The 20,652-nt window shown below is 41.5% G+C and overlaps 6 protein-coding genes across 6 annotated transcripts; 4 read left to right on the plus strand and 2 right to left on the minus strand.

Annotated features, from left to right (window-relative positions):
• Nucleotides 1–7,426: 7,426 nt before the first annotated feature.
• LOC310962498 (histone H4) lies at nucleotides 7,427–7,738 on the plus strand (the record flags this gene model as incomplete). The annotated part of the gene is made up of 1 exon (XM_083934975.1): nucleotides 7,427–7,738. The coding sequence occupies one exon, from the start codon at nucleotides 7,427–7,429 to the stop codon at nucleotides 7,736–7,738; it is 312 nt and encodes a 103-aa protein (XP_083791101.1).
• Nucleotides 7,739–10,177: 2,439 nt separating this feature from the next.
• On the plus strand, nucleotides 10,178–10,768 carry LOC310962915 (histone H1-like; the record flags this gene model as incomplete). The annotated part of the gene is made up of 1 exon (XM_083935528.1): nucleotides 10,178–10,768. The coding sequence occupies one exon, from the start codon at nucleotides 10,178–10,180 to the stop codon at nucleotides 10,766–10,768; it is 591 nt and encodes a 196-aa protein (XP_083791654.1).
• A 1,791-nt stretch (nucleotides 10,769–12,559) lies between these two features.
• Nucleotides 12,560–12,934, plus strand: LOC310962922 (histone H2B-like; the record flags this gene model as incomplete). Its single annotated transcript, XM_083935535.1, has 1 exon — nucleotides 12,560–12,934. One exon carries the CDS (start codon nucleotides 12,560–12,562, stop codon nucleotides 12,932–12,934), a length of 375 nt encoding a protein of 124 aa, XP_083791661.1.
• Nucleotides 12,935–14,310: 1,376 nt separating this feature from the next.
• Nucleotides 14,311–14,721, plus strand: LOC310962917 (histone H3.2; the record flags this gene model as incomplete). The annotated part of the gene is made up of 1 exon (XM_083935529.1): nucleotides 14,311–14,721. One exon carries the CDS (start codon nucleotides 14,311–14,313, stop codon nucleotides 14,719–14,721), a length of 411 nt encoding a protein of 136 aa, XP_083791655.1.
• A 1,505-nt stretch (nucleotides 14,722–16,226) lies between these two features.
• LOC310962920 (histone H2A) lies at nucleotides 16,227–16,610 on the minus strand (the record flags this gene model as incomplete). Its single annotated transcript, XM_083935533.1, has 1 exon — nucleotides 16,227–16,610. One exon carries the CDS (start codon nucleotides 16,608–16,610, stop codon nucleotides 16,227–16,229), a length of 384 nt encoding a protein of 127 aa, XP_083791659.1.
• A 2,617-nt stretch (nucleotides 16,611–19,227) lies between these two features.
• LOC310962924 (histone H4) lies at nucleotides 19,228–19,539 on the minus strand (the record flags this gene model as incomplete). The annotated part of the gene is made up of 1 exon (XM_083935537.1): nucleotides 19,228–19,539. One exon carries the CDS (start codon nucleotides 19,537–19,539, stop codon nucleotides 19,228–19,230), a length of 312 nt encoding a protein of 103 aa, XP_083791663.1.
• Nucleotides 19,540–20,652: the final 1,113 nt, after the last annotated feature.

The raw sequence follows: 20,652 nt of genomic DNA on the forward strand, positions 1-20,652 counted from the left end.
CTGACCGGGATATATAATGCGACCGCTGTACAGACTGAGGGAGATGGAGTCGGGATCTGGAGTATGTGGCCGTCTGAATCTCTCTTCAGACGGACTTTGATTCTGCGTACAACGTACCAGACCCCAAATTTGTCAAGAGGCTTAATTACTGGTTGTATGATTTTGCCATATCTGTGAAGATACAGTTCAATGTCTTGGTCAGGTATGCGGCCTGTCCAGAATTTAACTACCAAGTTAATTATGTCTGTTTGTATTGAGGATTCAACGGCCCAGCCCGAGTCCGAGGCGTTTAAGGCCTGAACCTCGAGGAACCGACACAGAGGAGCTTCCTTAAAGAAGCAGATCTCGTAATCCTTTTTGTTAGGAAGTGCTATGAATGAATAAACATCAACAGGGTTTATCCAGGATGAATCAAAGAGAAGGACTTCTCCGACGTTGTCTCTGCCAGGAGGTTCGTCTTCTTCCGTGTACCTGAGACGGACACAGAAGAAGAATTCCTTTATTAGTCCCGCGAATGGGGAAATTCAATTTACACACACACACACACACACACACACACACACACACACACACACACACACACACACACACAGTCACCTATGGACTGAGCTACTACCGCCCCCAAGAACTGGCTGAACTTAGAGGAATATTGTGGGGGAGCCATGGTGGCTGCTGCCCAGCCGGGCGCAATGAGGTAAGGCTCCGAAGAGCGAGTCAGTTTTTTTGTTTGGACCTGTAGAACTCAACTCATCAGAATGAGCCCTTCTTGGGCGCAGGCTTTGCTGGATCAGGCATGATTGCTTGGTTCTGGTGCAGATGACTCTCTGCTGCTCCAGATGCTTTCTTTATACGCTCCTATATGCAAATATCACGTCTCGGATTGGCTTAGCTTTGTGACCGACACTGAGCATGCGCCGACACAAACAAACCAGATGTTGATGAAAATATAGATCTTAATGGTTTTATATATGTGTTTTGGAGGTAACAAAGTAGCGCTAACTTGTATGCGATTAACAGTAAACAAGAATGGTGTGTCAATCAGGACACAGGAATGAAGAGAAGGAGATGTAATTCTTCTTAGACTGTTCCAGCCGTATTTATTTCCAATTCTCCAGTACTCTGTATTGTCATCAGTCTAGAAAAAAATAATCACCTTAAGTAATTTATTAATATAACAAGAAATGAAAGGCTGTATACAAATTACAAACAATTCACTATACAGTATAATACACAATCAACTCAAACAATGCTCCTCAGCATAAACAAATACTTCCAATTATCTATCTAATGGAAAATGGTAACCTAAATTACATACAGTCTTTACTCATAACAACATGGCTGTATGCTACACAGTTCATATTAGGCAGAAACGAGTGCGACGGCTCCACTCGCAGGTCATAAAATGCACTTCTTGGAAGATCAGACCACAACTTCATCCACCTGCAGCCCCTGTATAAGCCCCAAGTCCAGCGGAGACTGATGAAGCTTTACAGGGCTGCTTTGAACTTACAGACTGGGATTTGCTCTGTGATTCACATGGAGAGGACCTTGACGATCTCACGGACTGCATAACAGGGTACATACATTTCTGTGTGGACAGCGTTGTTCCTACAGTGACTGTACGCTGTTTCCCCAATAACAAGCCGTGGGTCACCAGAGACATCAAGGTCCTGGTGAATGAGAAGAAGAGGGCCTTCAGAGATGGGGACAGAGAGCAGATGAGGCAAGTCCAGAGGGAGCTGAAGGAGAGGATTCAACAGGGCAAAGACACCTACAGGAGGAAGCTGGAGCACAAACTGCAGCAGAACAATTTAAAGGACGTGTGGAGCGGCATGAGGAGCATCACTGGCTACAAACCATCTGGTTTCTCCACAGTAGGAGGTGGTACTGAACGTGCCAATGAGCTGAATCTGTTCTTCAACAGATTTGATGAAAGGGCTCTGGACCACCCCCCCACTGCTCCTCCACAACCATCCACCTCCAAACCTCCAGCCCTGCTGAAACTAGGTGTGGAGGACACTATCATCTTCCTGCTCAACCGTGCCTGCGCCCACCTGGGAACCACAGTGAGAATCTTGTTCATGGACTTCTCCAGTGCGTTCAATACCATCCGGCCTGCTCTGCTGGGACGTAAGCTGACGGCGATGCAGGTGGACCCTCCCCTGGTTTCCTGGATTACAGATTACTTGACGGGTCAACCACAGTATGTCAGACTGCAGGATGGAGTGTCTGACACTGTGGTCAGCAGCATTGGAGCTCCACAGGGAACTGTTCTTTCCCCCTTTCTGTTCACCCTGTACACCTCAGACTTTCAGCTCCTCTCTGAGTCCTGCCACCTGCAGAAGTTTGCTGACGATTCTGCAATTGTTGGCTGTGTCAGTGAGAGGAAGGAGGAGGAATACAGGGGCGTTGTGGACTCCTTCCTCGACTGGTGTGCAGCTAATCACCTGATTCTAAACGGCACCAAGACTAAGGAGCTAGTGGTGGATTTCCGCAGGAGTAAATCTGCCCCCACACCCATCTCCATCAACGGCGTGACTGTGGATGTTGTCCAGGATTACAAATACCTTGGAGATTACCTGGATAACAAACTGGACTGCTCCAAGAACACTGAGGCTGTTTACAAGAAGGGCCAGAGTCGTCTCTATTTCCTAAGGAGGTTCCGGTCATTCAATGTATGTAACACCATGCTGAGGATGTTCTACCAGTCGGTTGTAGCCAGTGCCATCTTCTTTGCTGTTGTGTGCTGGGGCAGCAGACTGAGGGCAGCAGTCACCAAGAGAATCAGTAAGATCATCAGGAAGAATGGCTCCGTCCTCAAGATTCAAGATTCAAGAAGCTTTATTTATCCCGAGAGATAAATAAAGCTTCTGTGGGGCCAACCTGGACTCTTTGGTGGCTGTGTCTGAGAGGCGGATGCTGTCTAAACTGCACAGCATCCTGGACAATAACTCTCACCCTCTCCACCATCTGCTGACCTCTAGCAGAAGCACCTTCAGTCATAGACTCATTCTCCCCCAGTGTAATACTGAACGCCGGAGGTAGTCTTTTCTTCCGGTGGCCATCAAACTCTATAATTCATCTACAGGTCAGGTAAGGAACAGTGGAGACACTGCATCCTGGGAAAATGTCACTTTGTCACTTTATATCATCACTGCACCACTTTATTCCGTTGTACTGTCACTTACTTCAGTAAGAAATGCTGCTACACTTTACACTGTCACTTTATATCACCACTACATCACTTTATTTAGTGGTACTGTAACTTACTGCTGCTACATTTCACTGTGGTTTACTGTGGTTTACTGTAACGTATCCCAGTAAAAAAATTATGCTACACTGTACTTTACTGTAACTTACTGTAACTTACTACCGTAAGAAAGGCTGCTACACTTCACTGTCACTTTATATCACCACTACATCACTTTATTTAGTGGTACTGTAACTTACTGGTGCTACTACTGTGCTTTACTGTAACCTAGTTCTGTAGGAAATGCTGCTACACTGTACTTTATTGTAACTTACTGTCACTTACTTCAGTAAGAAAGGCTGCTACACTTCCCTGTACTTTACTGTAACTTACTTCAGTAAGAAAGGCTGCTACACTTCCCTGTACTTTACTGTAACTTACTGTAACTTACTTCAGTAAGAAAGGCTGCTACACTTCCCTGTACTTTACTGTAACTTACTGTAACTTACTTCAGTAAACAAGGCTGCTACACTTCACTGTGCTTTACTGTCACTTACTTCAGTAAGAAAGGCTGCTACACTTCACTGTGCTATACTGTCACTTAGTTCTGTAGGAAATGCTGCTACATTTTTAACACTGTTATTACTATTATTATTACTTATCGCTCCTTCTTACTTATTTAGTTTGTACTTATTTTATTTCAATCTGCTGCTAAACTGCACGCTGCGTATTGTTGTATATTGTATATACCTACACTTAACCACAATGTCTGTTGCACTCTGTCACACTTAGTTAATTGTTTGATTCATTTCACGTTAGCGTTATTTTAATTTGATTATGTTAGCTTATTGTTACTCTGACCCTTTCCCATCTTTGTATTGAAACTGTTGCACAATAACTTCCCTCGGGATAAATAAAGCTTCTTGAATCTTGAATCACTACCTAATGTCAACATAAACACGTGACGGACATTCCTCTCTCACGTGAAGAGCCATCAGTCAACTACACAGCAGCTGAGAAAGAGCTACGTTAGGTTAGCTTCATGCTGCGCTAGCAAATATTACCATCGAACTGGCACATACAGGAGCGTTATTAAACTCACATGAAAGTAATAACAAAGCAGCAAACACTTACTTTCTGTCAAGAACTCAATACTCGGAGTATCACTCACAGGAGAAACACGGGGGGGAAGGCACAGGAATAATAGGCACAAGATGATGCGCACTGCTTTCCATCGCTTACTCTCAGCAGGCAATGACAAAACGAAACTTAACTCAGGGACGCCATTCTCTCTGGTGAGGAAGTATGGGTAGAGGCTCCTAAATGACACTTACTCAGGGAAGTAAAAGCCTTTCAAACAATATGGAAGCCTATTTCTGCTAATGTGATAAAAATAAGTATGTTCATAATGAGAAACTTTGTCAAAATAAAGTCCTAGTTTCTCAAAATAATAAGTTAGTATTTCAAAATAAAGATATAAAGTCATAATTATTAAGATACGAAATTCTCTCATACATCCAGTTATACAATTAGAACTTTTTAGAAATATCACCCATAAACAGATTCAAGAGAACTGATCCCATCTAATGCTAATCATTGACATATGGAAGACTGAGTTTATAAAATCCCCCAGCAGCCAAACATTTGTTTCATGGAAAATAACTCAGTTTGGTGTTTTTTTTTCTTTCATTAATAACAACAGTAAAATTCAGACATTTTAGGGACTCTAACTTTTTAAATATCAGTTTGATTATGTGATGTTTTCTGAGCAGGGCTGAAATTGTTTTAGAGATTCATGCAGAAAATCTCAGAGCAGTTTTTGCCAAGTGGACACTTCCGTCCTTATTGAGTCAAGAAGGTCGTACATTTGTTTCAGTCTTCTATTGATCAATTAGAATATGAACCAAAAATGTATCATGAGACTTTGTTTCATAATATTATGCCGTATAAACCAACAGAGTAAAAAATGATGGCCGATGAAGAAGACACATTTTCCCAAATGGACACAAATGTCTGGAGTTCTCCTTGAGTCAGTGATTTGGAAGAAAACACTGTTCAGTTGTTTCTATGGTGGCTCTAAAAACAGATTCAGACAGAACAGTGTGGAGTTAGAAAGGACGACTTTGGACCTTTCAGAGTCAAAATGATTCATTCACAGAACCCATCATCATCATCATCATCATCATCATGATTATTGTTATTATGGAGCCATCATTTGTTTTATGTGTTGTGTTCTTCAATCAGGGCCGACACATGAAACAGCTTCATGGCACGTTATTACAGAGAATGTTCACATCAGTGTGCATGTGTGTATTTTTTAAACAGCTTTTATAGTCAACATTATTATATTACAAGATAAATACCACAGGGAGGAGTTTAATAATGTGCACATAAATATACAGATTTCACTTTCATTTCTTAACAGCAAATCAACTGAAATCATGTGTCAGTGTTTTCCTCAGTGTTCTTCAAGATGTGAGAAGTCTTTAGGAGGCATCACATGTCAGGTGTGATGGAAATCTCAGGCCTCTCACGTTTCATTCATTATCCAATTAATAAACTTGTTATTAAGGGAAAACGGAGAAAAATATCGTGTTATTATAAAAACCGAGGATTTAAAATGTATGTATGACTATTTAGGGCTTCCATGTGTTTGACTGCAGCATGTTGTTCCTTCACTGATCAAACAGAGGCTCTGATGTACTTTGATTTTACTTCCATTATTATGACACAATTAAATACAATCACCTTTATTGTTGTAATGGTGTTTGTTCATGTATGAATGTTAAGTCATATTTATAGCTTTGCCAGTCTGGTTCTGACATAAATGGTTGTAAACTTTGTTTAATGTCTTTGAATGAAATGGATCAACACCGCTACACCGATACATCCGCTTCTTGAGGCAGAACAACGATCCAAAGGTCCACAAACTAGCATCCAAAGTACGTGTTAACACGGTCAGAAAACCGCGTGCCTCCACCTTTCCAAAGAGTTTACCACTATCTCTTCTTCTACGCTGCACTCGCACACCGGTACTTTCGGCACATCGAAAAAGACAGTTCTTAATGTGACAGGCCCATGTTAAGCATGCAATATGCAATAACAATACCAAAATAAATGATAAAATGAATAAGCACCAAAAAATGTATTCTCTTAGGAAGCATTTGGCTCCTACAGTACGGGGTAAACTTTAAGGTGTCCTATAAATCTGTCATGTACTGTATCTTAGAAAAGTGCCACACGGAGAAACACAAGGGACTGACTCAGCTGATCATCTGCATCGTGTGCATGAGACTCTGGAAAACACGATGCTTCATGAGCCTTCACCAGACAGTCATTGACAGTGACTCCGTGTGCAAACAGGCGCTCACCGAGCTCCGGAGGAGACGAACTCTGGACAAAACACAGCTCCTTCCATGGAGCTCCCTGAACTTATAACACAGCACTTTATAAATCCTCCTGGACTTGATACCCACTTTAACGAACTTTGCATATGTAATTATTTTTCTATGTTCTTTTTTGAGTGTATATAACGTGTAAAGGTGGCAGTAGCTCAGTCCTTAGGTGTCTTGGCTGTGAATTGTAGGGACGCTGGTTCAAGTCCCTGTGTTGACCATGTATGGAGCGTGGACTGGTAGCTGGAGAGGTGCCAGTTCATCTCCTGGGTACTGCCGAGCTGCTGTTGAGCAAGGCACCGAACCCCCAACTGCTCGGGGCACTGGTCACTGGCAGCCCCCTCGCTCTAACATCTCTCCTTAATTGCATGTATAGGTCCTGTCTGTGCATGTGTGTATTTCAGACCTGTGTGTGTAACATGATTAATAATAAGAGTGAAAAAATTAAATTTCCCTGTTGCGGGATAAATAAAGTAATTGTTCTTCTTCTAAAAAATTTTGTCTTCCTTTTTTTTAAAATAGCAAAGGCTCGGCACCCCGGGGTGCGATATTTGGTTTGTGTTTTTATTGGGCAGGATCTGCAGCCATGTCTCTAAAGCTTCACTGTGAACCTCACAAATATGAAAGGACACTAAAGAGGCAGGAAGACACGAGGACACCAAGAAAGAAGGAAGAAGCAAAAAGGAAAGAACAAAGGAAAAGAATGGGAGAAGGGCTGCAGACTTTGGCACCGCCCACCGAAGCTCGCGACACATGTCCTCTATCGCGTCCGCAGTTCAGATGTAAATACAGCCGGTCGGACACCACAGCCTCATTCGGTTGAAACACTCTGAGAAGCACGATGTCTGGCAGAGGAAAAGGCGGGAAAGGACTCGGCAAAGGAGGCGCTAAGCGTCACCGGAAAGTTCTCCGTGATAACATCCAGGGCATCACCAAACCCGCCATCCGCCGTCTGGCTCGCCGCGGCGGAGTGAAGCGTATCTCCGGTCTGATCTACGAGGAGACCCGCGGTGTGCTGAAGGTCTTCCTGGAGAACGTGATCCGTGATGCCGTCACCTACACCGAGCACGCCAAGAGGAAGACGGTGACCGCCATGGATGTGGTGTACGCTCTGAAGAGGCAGGGCCGCACCCTGTACGGCTTCGGAGGTTAAAGCGATGACGACCTGACGGAACAAAACCCAACGGCTCTTTTAAGAGCCACACACTTGATCTGAAGACACGCTTCCTCTCCTCAGTCCCATCCAACTCCGTCACCTCTGGTTCTTCACTGAACACAGAAGAAAGTCCCAACTGTGTTCATTGATTAAGTTTATTATTATTTTTTTAGTAGCAGATTGAACAAACACAACACAGGCAGAACAGTATGGCATCATGCTGACAAAGATAGAAGTGTGTGTGTGTGTGTGTGTAAACAGTCAGTTCTCCTTTCAGTAAACAATACACATTAAATTATAAGGACATTACATAAAAATACATAAATACCTAATAAGATACAAAGGCATAGAGGAAAAAGACAATAAATGAGGCAAAAACAAATCCATGTAAAGGACTTAAATTAATACGTGGACCATACTGTTATACATCTTTAACAAAGGTCATGTAACGTATCTGTGGTGTAATTACATTTGTAATTCATAATTTGGACAGACTCAAAATAGTTACGTAATCCAACTTTGAAGGGATTAAAGTTTGGTGGAGATTTGGAGGATTTAGCTTCATGGATATGATGCTTCCCTTGAAGAGTAGTAAGATTCAAATCCACTGTATTGTTTAGTTTTGGTTTTCATAACAGGAAGAAAGTCCAAACTGAAGGATCCAAATGAAACGGGTCATGACGATCACGGGACTAAAAGCCTGAAGTGGAAACAACACAGATCCATTGTCTCACATTTCTGTTCCAAGTGTTGCTGCGTTAGGAACAAAACAGTTTGTTCTGTTTAGTGAAAGATCCATTTGTCTCATTAATGTTTGTTCTTATATTAACATTTGCATATTTAAATAGCATACACACACACGCACACACACACACACACACACACACACACACACACACACACACACACACACACACACACACACACACACACCTGTATTTAGTGAGCATCCATATCTGTATCCTGTCTTTTTAAATGGATAATGTGTGGACACTGCTTGAGTTTGACATGCACACTGTTCCACAATTTCACGCCATACATTGAATTAAATGAGACATTTTTTTATAATTTCACATGTGTAATCTGTACACTTGACGTTTTTAAATGTAATGATACATTAGATTATATTTAGATTAAATTAACTGTTTGAAATTCCAACAGAACAAATACTTTTAGCATTTTTTACTTTAAAAAATAGAATGGTCAACATGTTTGTGTGTATTTATTTAATACGAACATGTCAAATTCATCAACAACATAAAAACAATAGAAAACAAATAACCAACAGACAAAGCAGAATCTACTAAAGAAACTATGAAAAGAAAGAAAATAACAGTTACTTTCATTCTGTGCACAAAATATCAGAACAGATCAAATCCAAGCTCAGGTTCAGCTGAGAGTCTGAGGGTTGAATCTAATCAAATCTGTACTTCTCAACATGGATGAAAGGACGTCTTCATTTCTACACGTTTGTGAAACGATACAAGTGATAGAAAGAATAATAGTTGAAGGGGAATCTACTGTAAGATCCTACAAAGTAAAGTCACAAGTATTTAAGGAGAACGGAGCAAACACTGGACAAAATCTAAGGAACAAATATTAATGAGACAAATTCATCTTTCACTGTTTCAAGTAGTTATGTGTAATAATGATATCTAATCAAATCTAGAAATAATAATAATGAAATCTAGAAAGCACCTCAGCGTTAGAGACACATGAAAGTGTTTTCTGTATTTCCTTCTTCACTTTTCCAGCCAGAGAGCTGCAGGTCTCCACACAAACTGAAGCTGATCACATTGATTTCACTCAGAATGTGACTTTATTTACATCTTTATCTCACACATCTTCCATTATGAACCTGTTGAATTGGGCTGGTAAATCTACACAGACACTCAATCTGGAACAGGAGTCTAACTGTCCAACTGGCCGAGGCACGGACCGTGTGTTTACCTCCACCGGAAAAGTCCTTTATTCAAACGAAATAAATCACAATACTGACGTTTTTTCGGTTTTGTTACATCCAGACACGTCTCTGCTAACTGCAACAACACTGAAACGTGTGATACAGATCACTTTTACACCCTTTCAGAGACCAAATGTGCAGTAAACTCGCCGCGAGTTGTCCAAAGTGAGCGTGTATCAGAGAGGTTTGAAGCCTCCTGAGATGAAATCAAAGAGTCCTTGTGACCAAACACGAGCTCAGTGTGGAGGGAAGGACCTTTTCTCGCTGCTACAGTAAAAACCGCGTTTTAAAAAGGTTATTTTATATGAATTTAATCCCCAAACTGTGGCGGAGAAAACACAAAAGTGTCGCCACATTTCGGCAGGGCGGCGGAGCGGCTGTGTGAGTTGACTCTCCACGGTTCTCACGTGCTTTATAAATGCGCCTCCTGTCCTCGGCTCAGTCACTCTCAGACGAACACAGCACACACGAAAATGGCAGAAGAAGCTCCAGCAGCAGCTCCGGCGAAAGCCCCCGCGAAATCCCCCAAGAAGAAGGCTGCTCCCCGCCCCAAGAGTGACGGACCCTCCCTCCCGAAGCTCATCCTCAGCGCCGTGGCCGAGTCCAAGGAGCGGAAAGGCATCTCTCTGTCCGCCATTAAGAAGTTTCTGGCCGCCAAAAACATCGACGTTGTTAAGTCCAACAAACGCATCAACTCCGCGGTGACTTCTCTGGTGACCAAAGGGACTCTGACGCAGACCAAAGGGACCGGGGCCTCCGGATCCTTCAAGCTCACCAAGGTCGAAAAGGCGGTCGCCAAACCAGCGGCGAAGAAAGTGGTGAAGAAGAAAGCTCCCGTTAAAGCCAAGAAGCCCGCGGCGAAGAAGACCCCGGTGAAGAAACCTGCAGCCAAGAAAGCAGCAGCTAAGAAACCGGCAGCCAAGAAGTCTCCGGTGAAGAAGGCGGTGAAAAAGCCTGCAGCCAAGAAGAGTCCCAAGAAGGTGGTCCCCAAAAAGGTGGTGAAGAAGACCCCTGTGAAGAAAGCTCCGGCAAAGAAAGCTGCAGCAAAGAAATCCAAGAAGTGAAGCAGCTCCTGAATGCAGCACTCCGGTGCATCTAAAGGCTCTTTTAAGAGCCACCACAGATTCACTCAAGAGCTTTTTCCTTCCAAACAACTTCTCCACTTTCTCTTTTTCTTTATTTACATCACAAGATCTCAGAGTATCAGCATGTGTAGTTTCACATGTTAATGCTTAAACTTAATATTCCTTTACACAGTTAAAGACCCATTATGTGATACATGGTAAATGACATCACTACATGTTGGTGGGTAACACAGTAACACAACACATAAAACAAATGATGGCTCCATAATAACAATAATGATGATGATGATGGGTTCTGTGAATGAATCATTTTGACTCTGAAAGGTCCAAAGTCGTCCTTTCTAACTCCACACTGTTCTGTCTGAATCTGTTTTTAGAGCCACCATAAAAACAACTGAACAGTGTTTTCTTCCAAATCACTGACTCAAGGAGAACTCCAGACATTTGTGTCCATTTGGGAAAATGTGTCTTCATCTGCCATCAGTTTGGCTCTGTTGGTGTGTGTCTTAATACTACTGGAGCCCTAACAGCTCATGGATCACATACATATTATTTCATCTGTTTTCCGTCATAACAAGAGAATTAATTTGAGAGTTGGAGAATCAGTGTAACAATGTCAGAGGAGCAGGAGAATATGGATCACGATCACAAATCTCTTCAATCAAGGCCGACACATGAAACAGCTTCATGGCACCTTATTACAGAGAATGTTCACATCAGTGTGCGTCATCTAAGAAGACGGTTGGTACGGCTTCAGCTTCATCAGAGGAGCAAGTGAAGAGAACCTGAGGTCCTCATTAACTACATAGTTTTTGCTGCACATAAATAAACAGATTCCAGTTTAATTTCTTAACAGAAAATCACCTGAAATCATGTGTCAGTGTTTTCCTCAGTGTTCTTCAAGATGTGAGAAGTCTTTAGGAGGCATCACATGTCAGGTGTGATGGAAATCTCAGGCCTCTCACGTTTCATTCACTATCAAATGAATAATCCTGTTATCATGGGGAAACGGAGGAAATGAAATGTATGTTATTTATGATCATTCAGGGCTTCTGTGTAATATTATTTTTGGGTTCATATTCTAATTGATCAATAGAAGACTGAAACAAATGTACGACCTTCTTGACTCAATAAGGACGGAAGTGTCCACTTGGCAAAAACTGCTCTGAGATTTTCTGCATAAATCTCTAAAACAATTTCAGCCCTGCTCAGAAAACATTCGGTCATTTTTAGGACTCAAACCCTTTAAATATCAGTTTGATTATTTGTTGTTATTCATGAAAAAAAAACACCAAACTGTTATTTTCCATGAAACAAATGTTTGGTGGCTGGGGGATTTTATAAACTCAGTCTTCCATATGTCAATGATTAGCATTAGATGAGATCAGTTCTCTTGAATCTGTTTATGGGTGATATTTCTAAAAAGTTCTAATTGTATAACTGGATGTATGAGAGAATTTCGTGTCTTAATGATAATTATGACTTTATACATTAATATTTTGAAACACTAACTTATTATTTTGAGAAAGTTTCTCATTATGAACATACTTTTTTAACACATTAGCAGAAATAGGCTTCCATATGTAAAACCATAAAGATCTATATTTTCATCACCATCTGGTTTGTTTGTGTCGGCGCATGCTCAGTGTCGGTCACACAGCTAAGCCAATCCGGGACGCGCAACAGCACACTGATATTTGCATATAGCAGCGTATAAATAAAGCAGCAGCAGAACAGCAGAGAATCATCTGTTTCCAGAACAACCCAATCATGCCTGACACAGCTAAGCCTGCGCCCAAGAAGGGCTCCAAGAAAGCCGTGACAAAGACCGCCGGGAAGGGCGGCAAGAAGAGGAGAAAGAGCAGGAAGGAGAGCTACGCCATCTACGTGTACAAGGTGCTGAAGCAGGTCCACCCCGACACCGGCATCTCCTCCAAGGCCATGGGCATCATGAACTCCTTCGTGAGCGACATCTTTGAGCGCATCGCCGGTGAGGCCTCCCGTCTGGCTCACTACAACAAGCGCTCCACCATCACTTCCAGGGAGATCCAGACCGCCGTCCGCCTGCTGCTGCCCGGGGAGCTGGCCAAGCACGCCGTGTCTGAGGGCACCAAGGCCGTGACCAAGTACACCAGCTCCAAGTAAAACTGCTGCTGGACCAACAACACAAAGGCTCTTTTAAGAGCCACACACTCAGTTCACTGAGAGCAAGGATTTTAATCACTCAGAATTGTTAAAATAATATATTTCTTATTTAGTGTCACATTAGTAGAAAGGAACTACATATTAAGATTAACTTGTTATCGCGATAAATATCATTGCATTCCACACATTGTAGCTTACTTGGTGACTTAAAACCTGAAGTGCTTATCTTGTATGTGAGGTCCCACATTGAAAATATGAAACTCTTTAAATTACATGCAAACACATGTGAAACATATCTACTTTACAACAACTGTCTAAATTGGGTAGATCACTGAACACATCATGGATTAAGAATCCATTGCTATTGATGCAGTGAAGAGTTTGTGCTGTAATAAATCTCGTGTCTTGGAGCGGTGGAATGTATTTGTACTGAACAAATTTTATTGGCAGGTAAATAATCTACCCAGGAGTAAATCAAATATAGACCAGGTAAGAAAATGAAGATTTACTTTTTTTTTAACTTGATTTTGTTCAATCCGGCAAAGCTGCCGTCTGTATATAAAGTATCTAAACTTGCTTTCATATTGATAACAATATGACTCATATGTGTAAAATGTTAGTGATGAATAAGGAATAACATATTCCATAACAGTATCCATGTTCAGTGGATTAAATTGTAAATGGACATGTTTTTGAATGAATCTTAATGGAGTACAAAGCGCATTTTCCTCCAGATTACAGTAGATTAGAGGCCTAGTAATAACGTGGATCAACTCAATTAAAGAACACGTTTCTGACTACGAATTGTTCTCTTACTTTCTCTGTCAATTCAATTCAAATGCAACATTGTAGTTGAATATATACATACAAATATAATATTCTTATACTGTACATATTCAACCCCTTGTATATTATCCAATACTAATAAAGTGTATTTATAGCATTTCTTTGTATTTAACTTATATATAGACAACTTTTGTAAACCCTTCGTATTTATATAAATTGTATTTATTAGTCACAGTAATGTGCTTAAAGATTATAATAGTTTTTTTCCCTTACATTTTGTCTCTCCGTCAATTAAATTTAATCTAAAAATAACTGACACATAGACCTGTAAATAAAGTAGAAAAGTGTGAACAGTTCAAATATAAGTGAGAACTTTGGAAACAGGACTTTTCTCTCTCTCGTTTTCCCTGCCGCTGTGCGCGCGCTTTAGTTCAGTCCCTGTTGTCCAATAGCTGATCAGCTACAGCGCGCGAGTCACCCGAGCTGGACCAATCAGCGGATGCCGTGTCTCCGGCGGTTCCCTTATAAAGCCTCTGTTCTCATGCAGACTTCATTCTTTCTTCAGCTGAACACAGAGAGCAGAAGCCGCCATGGCCAGAACCAAGCAGACCGCCCGTAAATCCACCGGAGGAAAAGCTCCCAGGAAGCAGCTGGCCACCAAGGCTGCCCGTAAGAGCGCCCCGGCCACCGGCGGAGTGAAGAAGCCTCACCGTTACAGGCCCGGAACCGTGGCTCTGAGAGAGATCCGTCGCTACCAGAAATCCACGGAGCTGCTGATCCGCAAGCTGCCCTTCCAGCGCCTGGTGAGAGAAATCGCTCAGGACTTCAAGACCGACCTGCGCTTCCAGAGCTCCGCTGTCATGGCTCTGCAGGAGTCCAGCGAGGCTTACCTGGTCGGCCTGTTCGAGGACACCAACCTGTGCGCCATCCACGCCAAGAGGGTCACCATCATGCCCAAGGACATCCAGCTGGCCCGTCGCATCCGCGGAGAGAGGGCTTAAAGTGTCCGCTGCTCCACAAACTCCAACGGCTCTTTTAAGAGCCACATACAAACAAACTGAGAGCAACAGACCTGAATTATCCCATAACATAGAATCACACTGTTGATCAGTGCAGAACTACACTTATATTTAACTTACAGAACACATCTACTACCGTGAACATCCGCCGTTTGCTGAGTCTGGTATAAAAACAATAGTTGGACAAACTGCTGCTGACTGTAAGTATGAGACACTCGGGCTTCTCTTTATTGACTCCTGCGAGGAAAAATTGATTTTCCAGCAGCTTATAAAACATGAGGGAGGTATTAAAAGTATGATAACTAAAACTCTTAGCTTGATGGATACAGAGATTGTGAGTAGTTTAACTCTTAGTTAATCATGAGGTAGATTTAAGAATCCAGGTCAAATACAATTCATGGAAAATCAAATCTGATAAATGTAGAGAACATTTAAAGATAAAACATGTATGACAGAAATTGACTAACATTAAATTATTACTATTAGTAAGATAAGTTTACAGGTGTGTATGAAATGACTATTAATTGCACAGTGAGTGGCTCCTCCTCCTTCCCTGTCGTCCTCTTTATTTCCTCCTCCCCCCTGAGGGACGAGTTGTAGAGGATGATGGCCTGAGCGTTAAAAGCCAATTGTGAAATTAAATTAATTTGTTGGAGTGAAATCATGACGTCATATACACACAATAGCTTTTGTGCTGCCAAATGTATAGTACATTTAACTTGAACGTGCTCATCTTTGGTTAGACGCTACACGTGTACCACTGCGGACATCGACGGTTTAATGTAAAAATACAAAAGTTGCTGGAACCACTCCTGATTGTAGACATGTGTTTATTGTTTTATCAATAAATGAACCTGTCATGATGTGTCATTTCCACGGTGACTTAGGGAAACATCTTGTGTTAGAGCTAAGTCAAGTTTAAAGTAATTTGTGGGAAATATTCTGAATCATGGAGAGTACAGTAATGCACTCACCGGCCACTTTATTATATTGGTGCTTAATAACGTGTCAGTGTGGTCGACTGCTGCTGTAGACAACCCGCCTCAAGGTTCTACGTGTTGTCTGTTTACAGATGCTCTCCTGCATTCCTCTGTTGGAACCAGTGGATGTTTGAGTTACTGTTGCCTTTCTATCAGCTCCAACCAGTCTGGCCATCCTCCTCTGACCAAATACAATTAAATGAAGGTATGACGTGAAATAGTGGAGCTACAATTTAGAGAAGAATCTATGTCGGATGAATCTCCTACTCGCTGATGAATCCCCTTTGTTCTTTTTGTTTATGAATTTATGCGTAAATGCAGCTTTTCCTCTCTTTCACGATGACACGCTCTCCGTTCAAAATTGTATAACTTTCAGATTTCAATTCTACAATGTTCCCTCAATCATTACGTTTAATTAAAGCTAAAAGGAGGATTGTCTTTAGTGGTAGTTTGTGGCTCTTAAAAGAGCCGTTGTGTGGGTTTTCCAGCAGTCAGCCAGTGTCCACTTTACTTCTTGGCGGCCTTCTCGGTCTTCTTGGGCAGCAGCACAGCCTGGATGTTGGGCAGCACGCCGCCCTGAGCGATGGTCACTCCGCCCAGCAGCTTGTTGAGCTCCTCGTCGTTGCGGACAGCCAGCTGCAGGTGACGGGGGATGATGCGGGTCTTCTTGTTGTCGCGGGCAGCGTTTCCAGCCAGCTCCAGGATCTCAGCGGTCAGGTACTCCAGCACAGCCGCCAGGTAGACGGGGGCGCCGGCACCCACACGCTGGGCGTAGTTTCCCTTCCTCAGGAGCCTGTGAACACGGCCGACTGGGAACTGGAGCCCGGCACGTGAAGAACGAGTCTTCGCCTTTGCTCTGGCCTTACCTCCGGTTTTCCCGCGTCCAGACATCTTCACGTTTCCTCGAGTGAGAGAATAAATGTTACAGTGAAGCCGAAACCGCTGCTTTATTTACCCAGCTGCTCTCTGATTGGTTAGAGGGAGCGTATCCATGGGGGTCCAATCACAAAGAAGGACAGTGAATTCCTGTATTTACCACAAGACCTCCGGAAGTACTGCTCGGTGTTTCAAAATAAAGGCTGCAGTTTGAACCGAAAACAGCTGAATGATTTTCCTATTGTTGTTGTTGACCCTGTTCCCTTTCTTCTTCTGTAAGTTTCCTTTGTGTTTGGTAAAAACACGGTAGTAGACCTAAATGAAGGCGCTCTTCTTTAGAAATGGTTAAAAGTTGAACACAGACGGACAAATCAAAAAGCACAGCAGTTAAGTTTAAAGTGTTTGATTCCTATGATCATCTGCAATGTTGATAGTTTTATGACAGTTATCTAATCTGTCAGTACAAGAGAATATATAAAATACTTAAAATGATTCCTGTTGATAATAAAGGTGATTATGAGTCATTCTGTCGTATTAATGGAGGCCAAATCAAAGTCCATCAGAGCCTCTGTATGATCCGTCAAGGAACAATATGTCTAATGGACACTTTTTGCACTTTAACAATAAGTTATATTGGCCGTTTATAAATTGTCTGTAATTGTAAAACATTTTTTATTTTATTTAAAATGTATTTTACACCACACACCAAGCCGAGTTGCATCTCCAATGTTGTTGCTCTGCCACACAGACAATAAAGACATCTGTTCTAAAGTGCTTTAAATTCAGATCACCTGGAATGGCATATTTACTATTAAGTAAAAAAACAAAGAAATGACACTGGAAACCACATTTTCTGACATTTGCATGAAAAATTACTTTCGTTTGAGACTTGATTCCTTTTGTAGAGAGTTGTCCTGAAACATAATTGTGGTTGTTTAAAGCACAATTACATCTAATTTAATGTGATGATCAAGTGCATTATTAAGTAAACTGAATATAAAGTATGTTCTGGACACAAACATGTAGTTCACCACAGCTGTGAGGAGCTGGAAACGCACCTTGAAAAGCTTGAAAAGTCCTTAAATTTGAATGTGGAAAAGGTGTAGGAACCTTGATTTCACACCGGTGTGCCAAAATGTAACTTGTATTTTGTTTTTAAATGTTTGAAACTATGTATATAACTAGTGTCCTGTGTTTTTAGTGTAATAAAATCTCCATGGACAGATAAAAAAAAAGAAGTTTATGTTGCAGTCAGATGTTTGGATTTTGTGTTTTCTGAAAACACAACACTGATTACTATTATTATTATATATACACACACACACACACACACGATAATGACAGGTTCAGGGCCCTGGAATGAGACAGCAGCTCTGTCGGTGTCCGGACACAGACGGACACTAAAGTACTTTGGTGAGTACGAAAGCTTTGACTTCCTCTTTCCTTTAAGCAACAAGTTCTAGGAGCCACGCTGAACATCACGCCATGAATTGAATTATATTAAATTCAACATTTTTTCACACTTTTCTGTACACTTGATGTTTTTAAATGTAATAATTAGATTATATCTAGTTTACCTGAATTGTTAGAAATCCCAACAGAACGAAGAGTCTTAGCATTTTTGATTGAAAAAAATATATTTTAAAATGGTCGATTTGAGAATTCAACATTTTTGTATTTATTCCCAGCATGTAAAATGCATGAACAAAATAAAGACAACAGAAAACAAAAAACACAGAATCTACAAAACCAACTAAAGAGATAGAAGATAACATTTAATTTCATTATGTGCACAAATTATCAGAACAGATCAAATTCAAGGTCAGAGTTCAAATGTATTTAAGGAGAACGGAGCTAAATTAAATGAAAAGATATTAATGAGACAAATGGATCTTTCACTAAACAGAACAAACTGTTTTGTTCCTAACGCAGCAACACTTGGAACAGAAATGTGAGACAATGGATCTGTGTTGTTTCCACTTCAGGCTTTTAGTCCCGTGATCGTCATGACCCGTTTCATTTGGATCCTTCAGTTTGGACTTTCTTCCTGTTATGAAAACCAAAACTAAACAATACAGTGATTTGAATCTTACTACTCTTCAAGGGAAGCATCATATCCATGAAGCTAAATCCTCCAAATCTCCACCAAACTTTAATCCCTTCAAAGTTGGATTACGTAACTATTTTGAGTCTGTCCAAATTATGAATAACAAATGTAATTACACCACAGATAAGTTACATGACCTTTGTTAAAGATGTATAACAGTATGGTCCACGTATTAATGTAAGTTCTTTACATGGATTTGTTTTTGCCTTATTTATTGTCTTTTTTCTTTGTGCCTTTGTATCTTAAGTATTTATGCATTTTTAGTTAATGTCCTTATGATTTAATGTGTATTGTTTACTGAAAGGAGAACTGACCACACACGCGCGCGTATGATGCCATACTGTTCTGCCAGTACTATGTTATGTGTTATGTAATATTATAATAAAAACAGTTGGGACTTTGGGTTCAGTGAAGAACCAGAGGTGACGGAGTTGGATGGGACTGAGGAGAGGAAGCGTGTCTTCAGATCAAGTGTGTGGCTCTTAAAAGAGCCGTTGGGTTTTGTTCCGTCAGGTCGTCATCGCTTTAACCTCCGAAGCCGTACAGGGTGCGGCCCTGCCTCTTCAGAGCGTACACCACATCCATGGCGGTCACCGTCTTCCTCTTGGCGTGCTCGGTGTAGGTGACGGCATCACGGATCACGTTCTCCAGGAAGACCTTCAGCACACCGCGGGTCTCCTCGTAGATCAGACCGGAGATACGCTTCACTCCGCCGCGGCGAGCCAGACGGCGGATGGCGGGTTTGGTGATGCCCTGGATGTTATCACGGAGAACTTTCCGGTGACGCTTAGCGCCTCCTTTGCCGAGTCCTTTCCCGCCTTTTCCTCTGCCAGACATCGTGCTTCTCAGTGTGTTTGAACCGAATGAGGCTGTGGTGTCCGACCGGCTGTATTTACATCTGAACTGCGGACGCGATAGAGGACATGTGTCGCGAGCTTCGGTGGGCGGTGCCAAAGTCTGCAGCCCTTCTCCCATTCTTTTCCTTTGTTCTTTCCTTTTTGCTTCTTCTTTCTTTCTTGGTGTCCTCGTGTCTTCCTGCCTCTTTAGTGTCCTTTCATGTTTGTGAGGTTCACAGTGAAGCTTCAGAGCCTCATATTCCTGACCTTTGAACAGCATTTATCACAACAGGCTGTAAGATGAAGTCCGTGTATGGAAATGATGAGAACATGTGGTTAACAAAGGACTCTTCCTGTAGATCCAGGAGGAGAAAGGCTCCATGACATGAGAGTGATGATAATCCAGAGGACACGTGCAGATATGACACTTAGACTTTAAGCAACACACCGAAAAAAACACCTTTTGAGTTTGACTTTAGAAATCACTTTAGGTCTTGAAGAGAAGAACAGACGCTTCCTATGTCACAGATATTAATACATGTCTGAATGTTCACATTATTGGATTATTGTTATTGATGTTTTATTGTATAGTCACTGTTGATTGTTTCATATATGATACTAAACACATGACTATTTCAAACATATTCATGTATCTGTAATTATTATTACAAACTGTGGCTACACTTTATTACATTATGCCCATACTATACTGTATTTTTGATATTCTGTGTTATAATCCTGTTTTGAACGTTTCTTATATTAGTACATTTTTATCTCTTATTACATTATGTTGAAATGTTTGTGCTTTTTGAATAATCACTCCAGTGTCACTTTACATTGGAATCTTTTTCTCGGACTTCTTCTATTGTGAGCTTCTCTTGTTGTGTTTTTCCTTCACTGTCTTTATTCATGTGAACTGTTTGTGTCTTTGTGCTGCTGCAACAAGTGCATATCTCCTGTGAACATGAATAAAGCTTTATTTTAGTCCATCACACACATATGATTGTAATGTAGCAGCTGCAGTTTGTGTGGAGAGCTGCTCTCTGGTGGAGAGTAACGAAGGAAAGACACAAACAGTGCTCTTTGATTTGATGTGTGAGTTTAAACGCTTTAG

This window comes from Echiichthys vipera (genome assembly GCF_963691815.1).
Source record: "Echiichthys vipera genome assembly, chromosome: 20".
In the NCBI taxonomy this organism is placed as follows: domain Eukaryota; kingdom Metazoa; phylum Chordata; class Actinopteri; order Perciformes; family Trachinidae; genus Echiichthys; species Echiichthys vipera.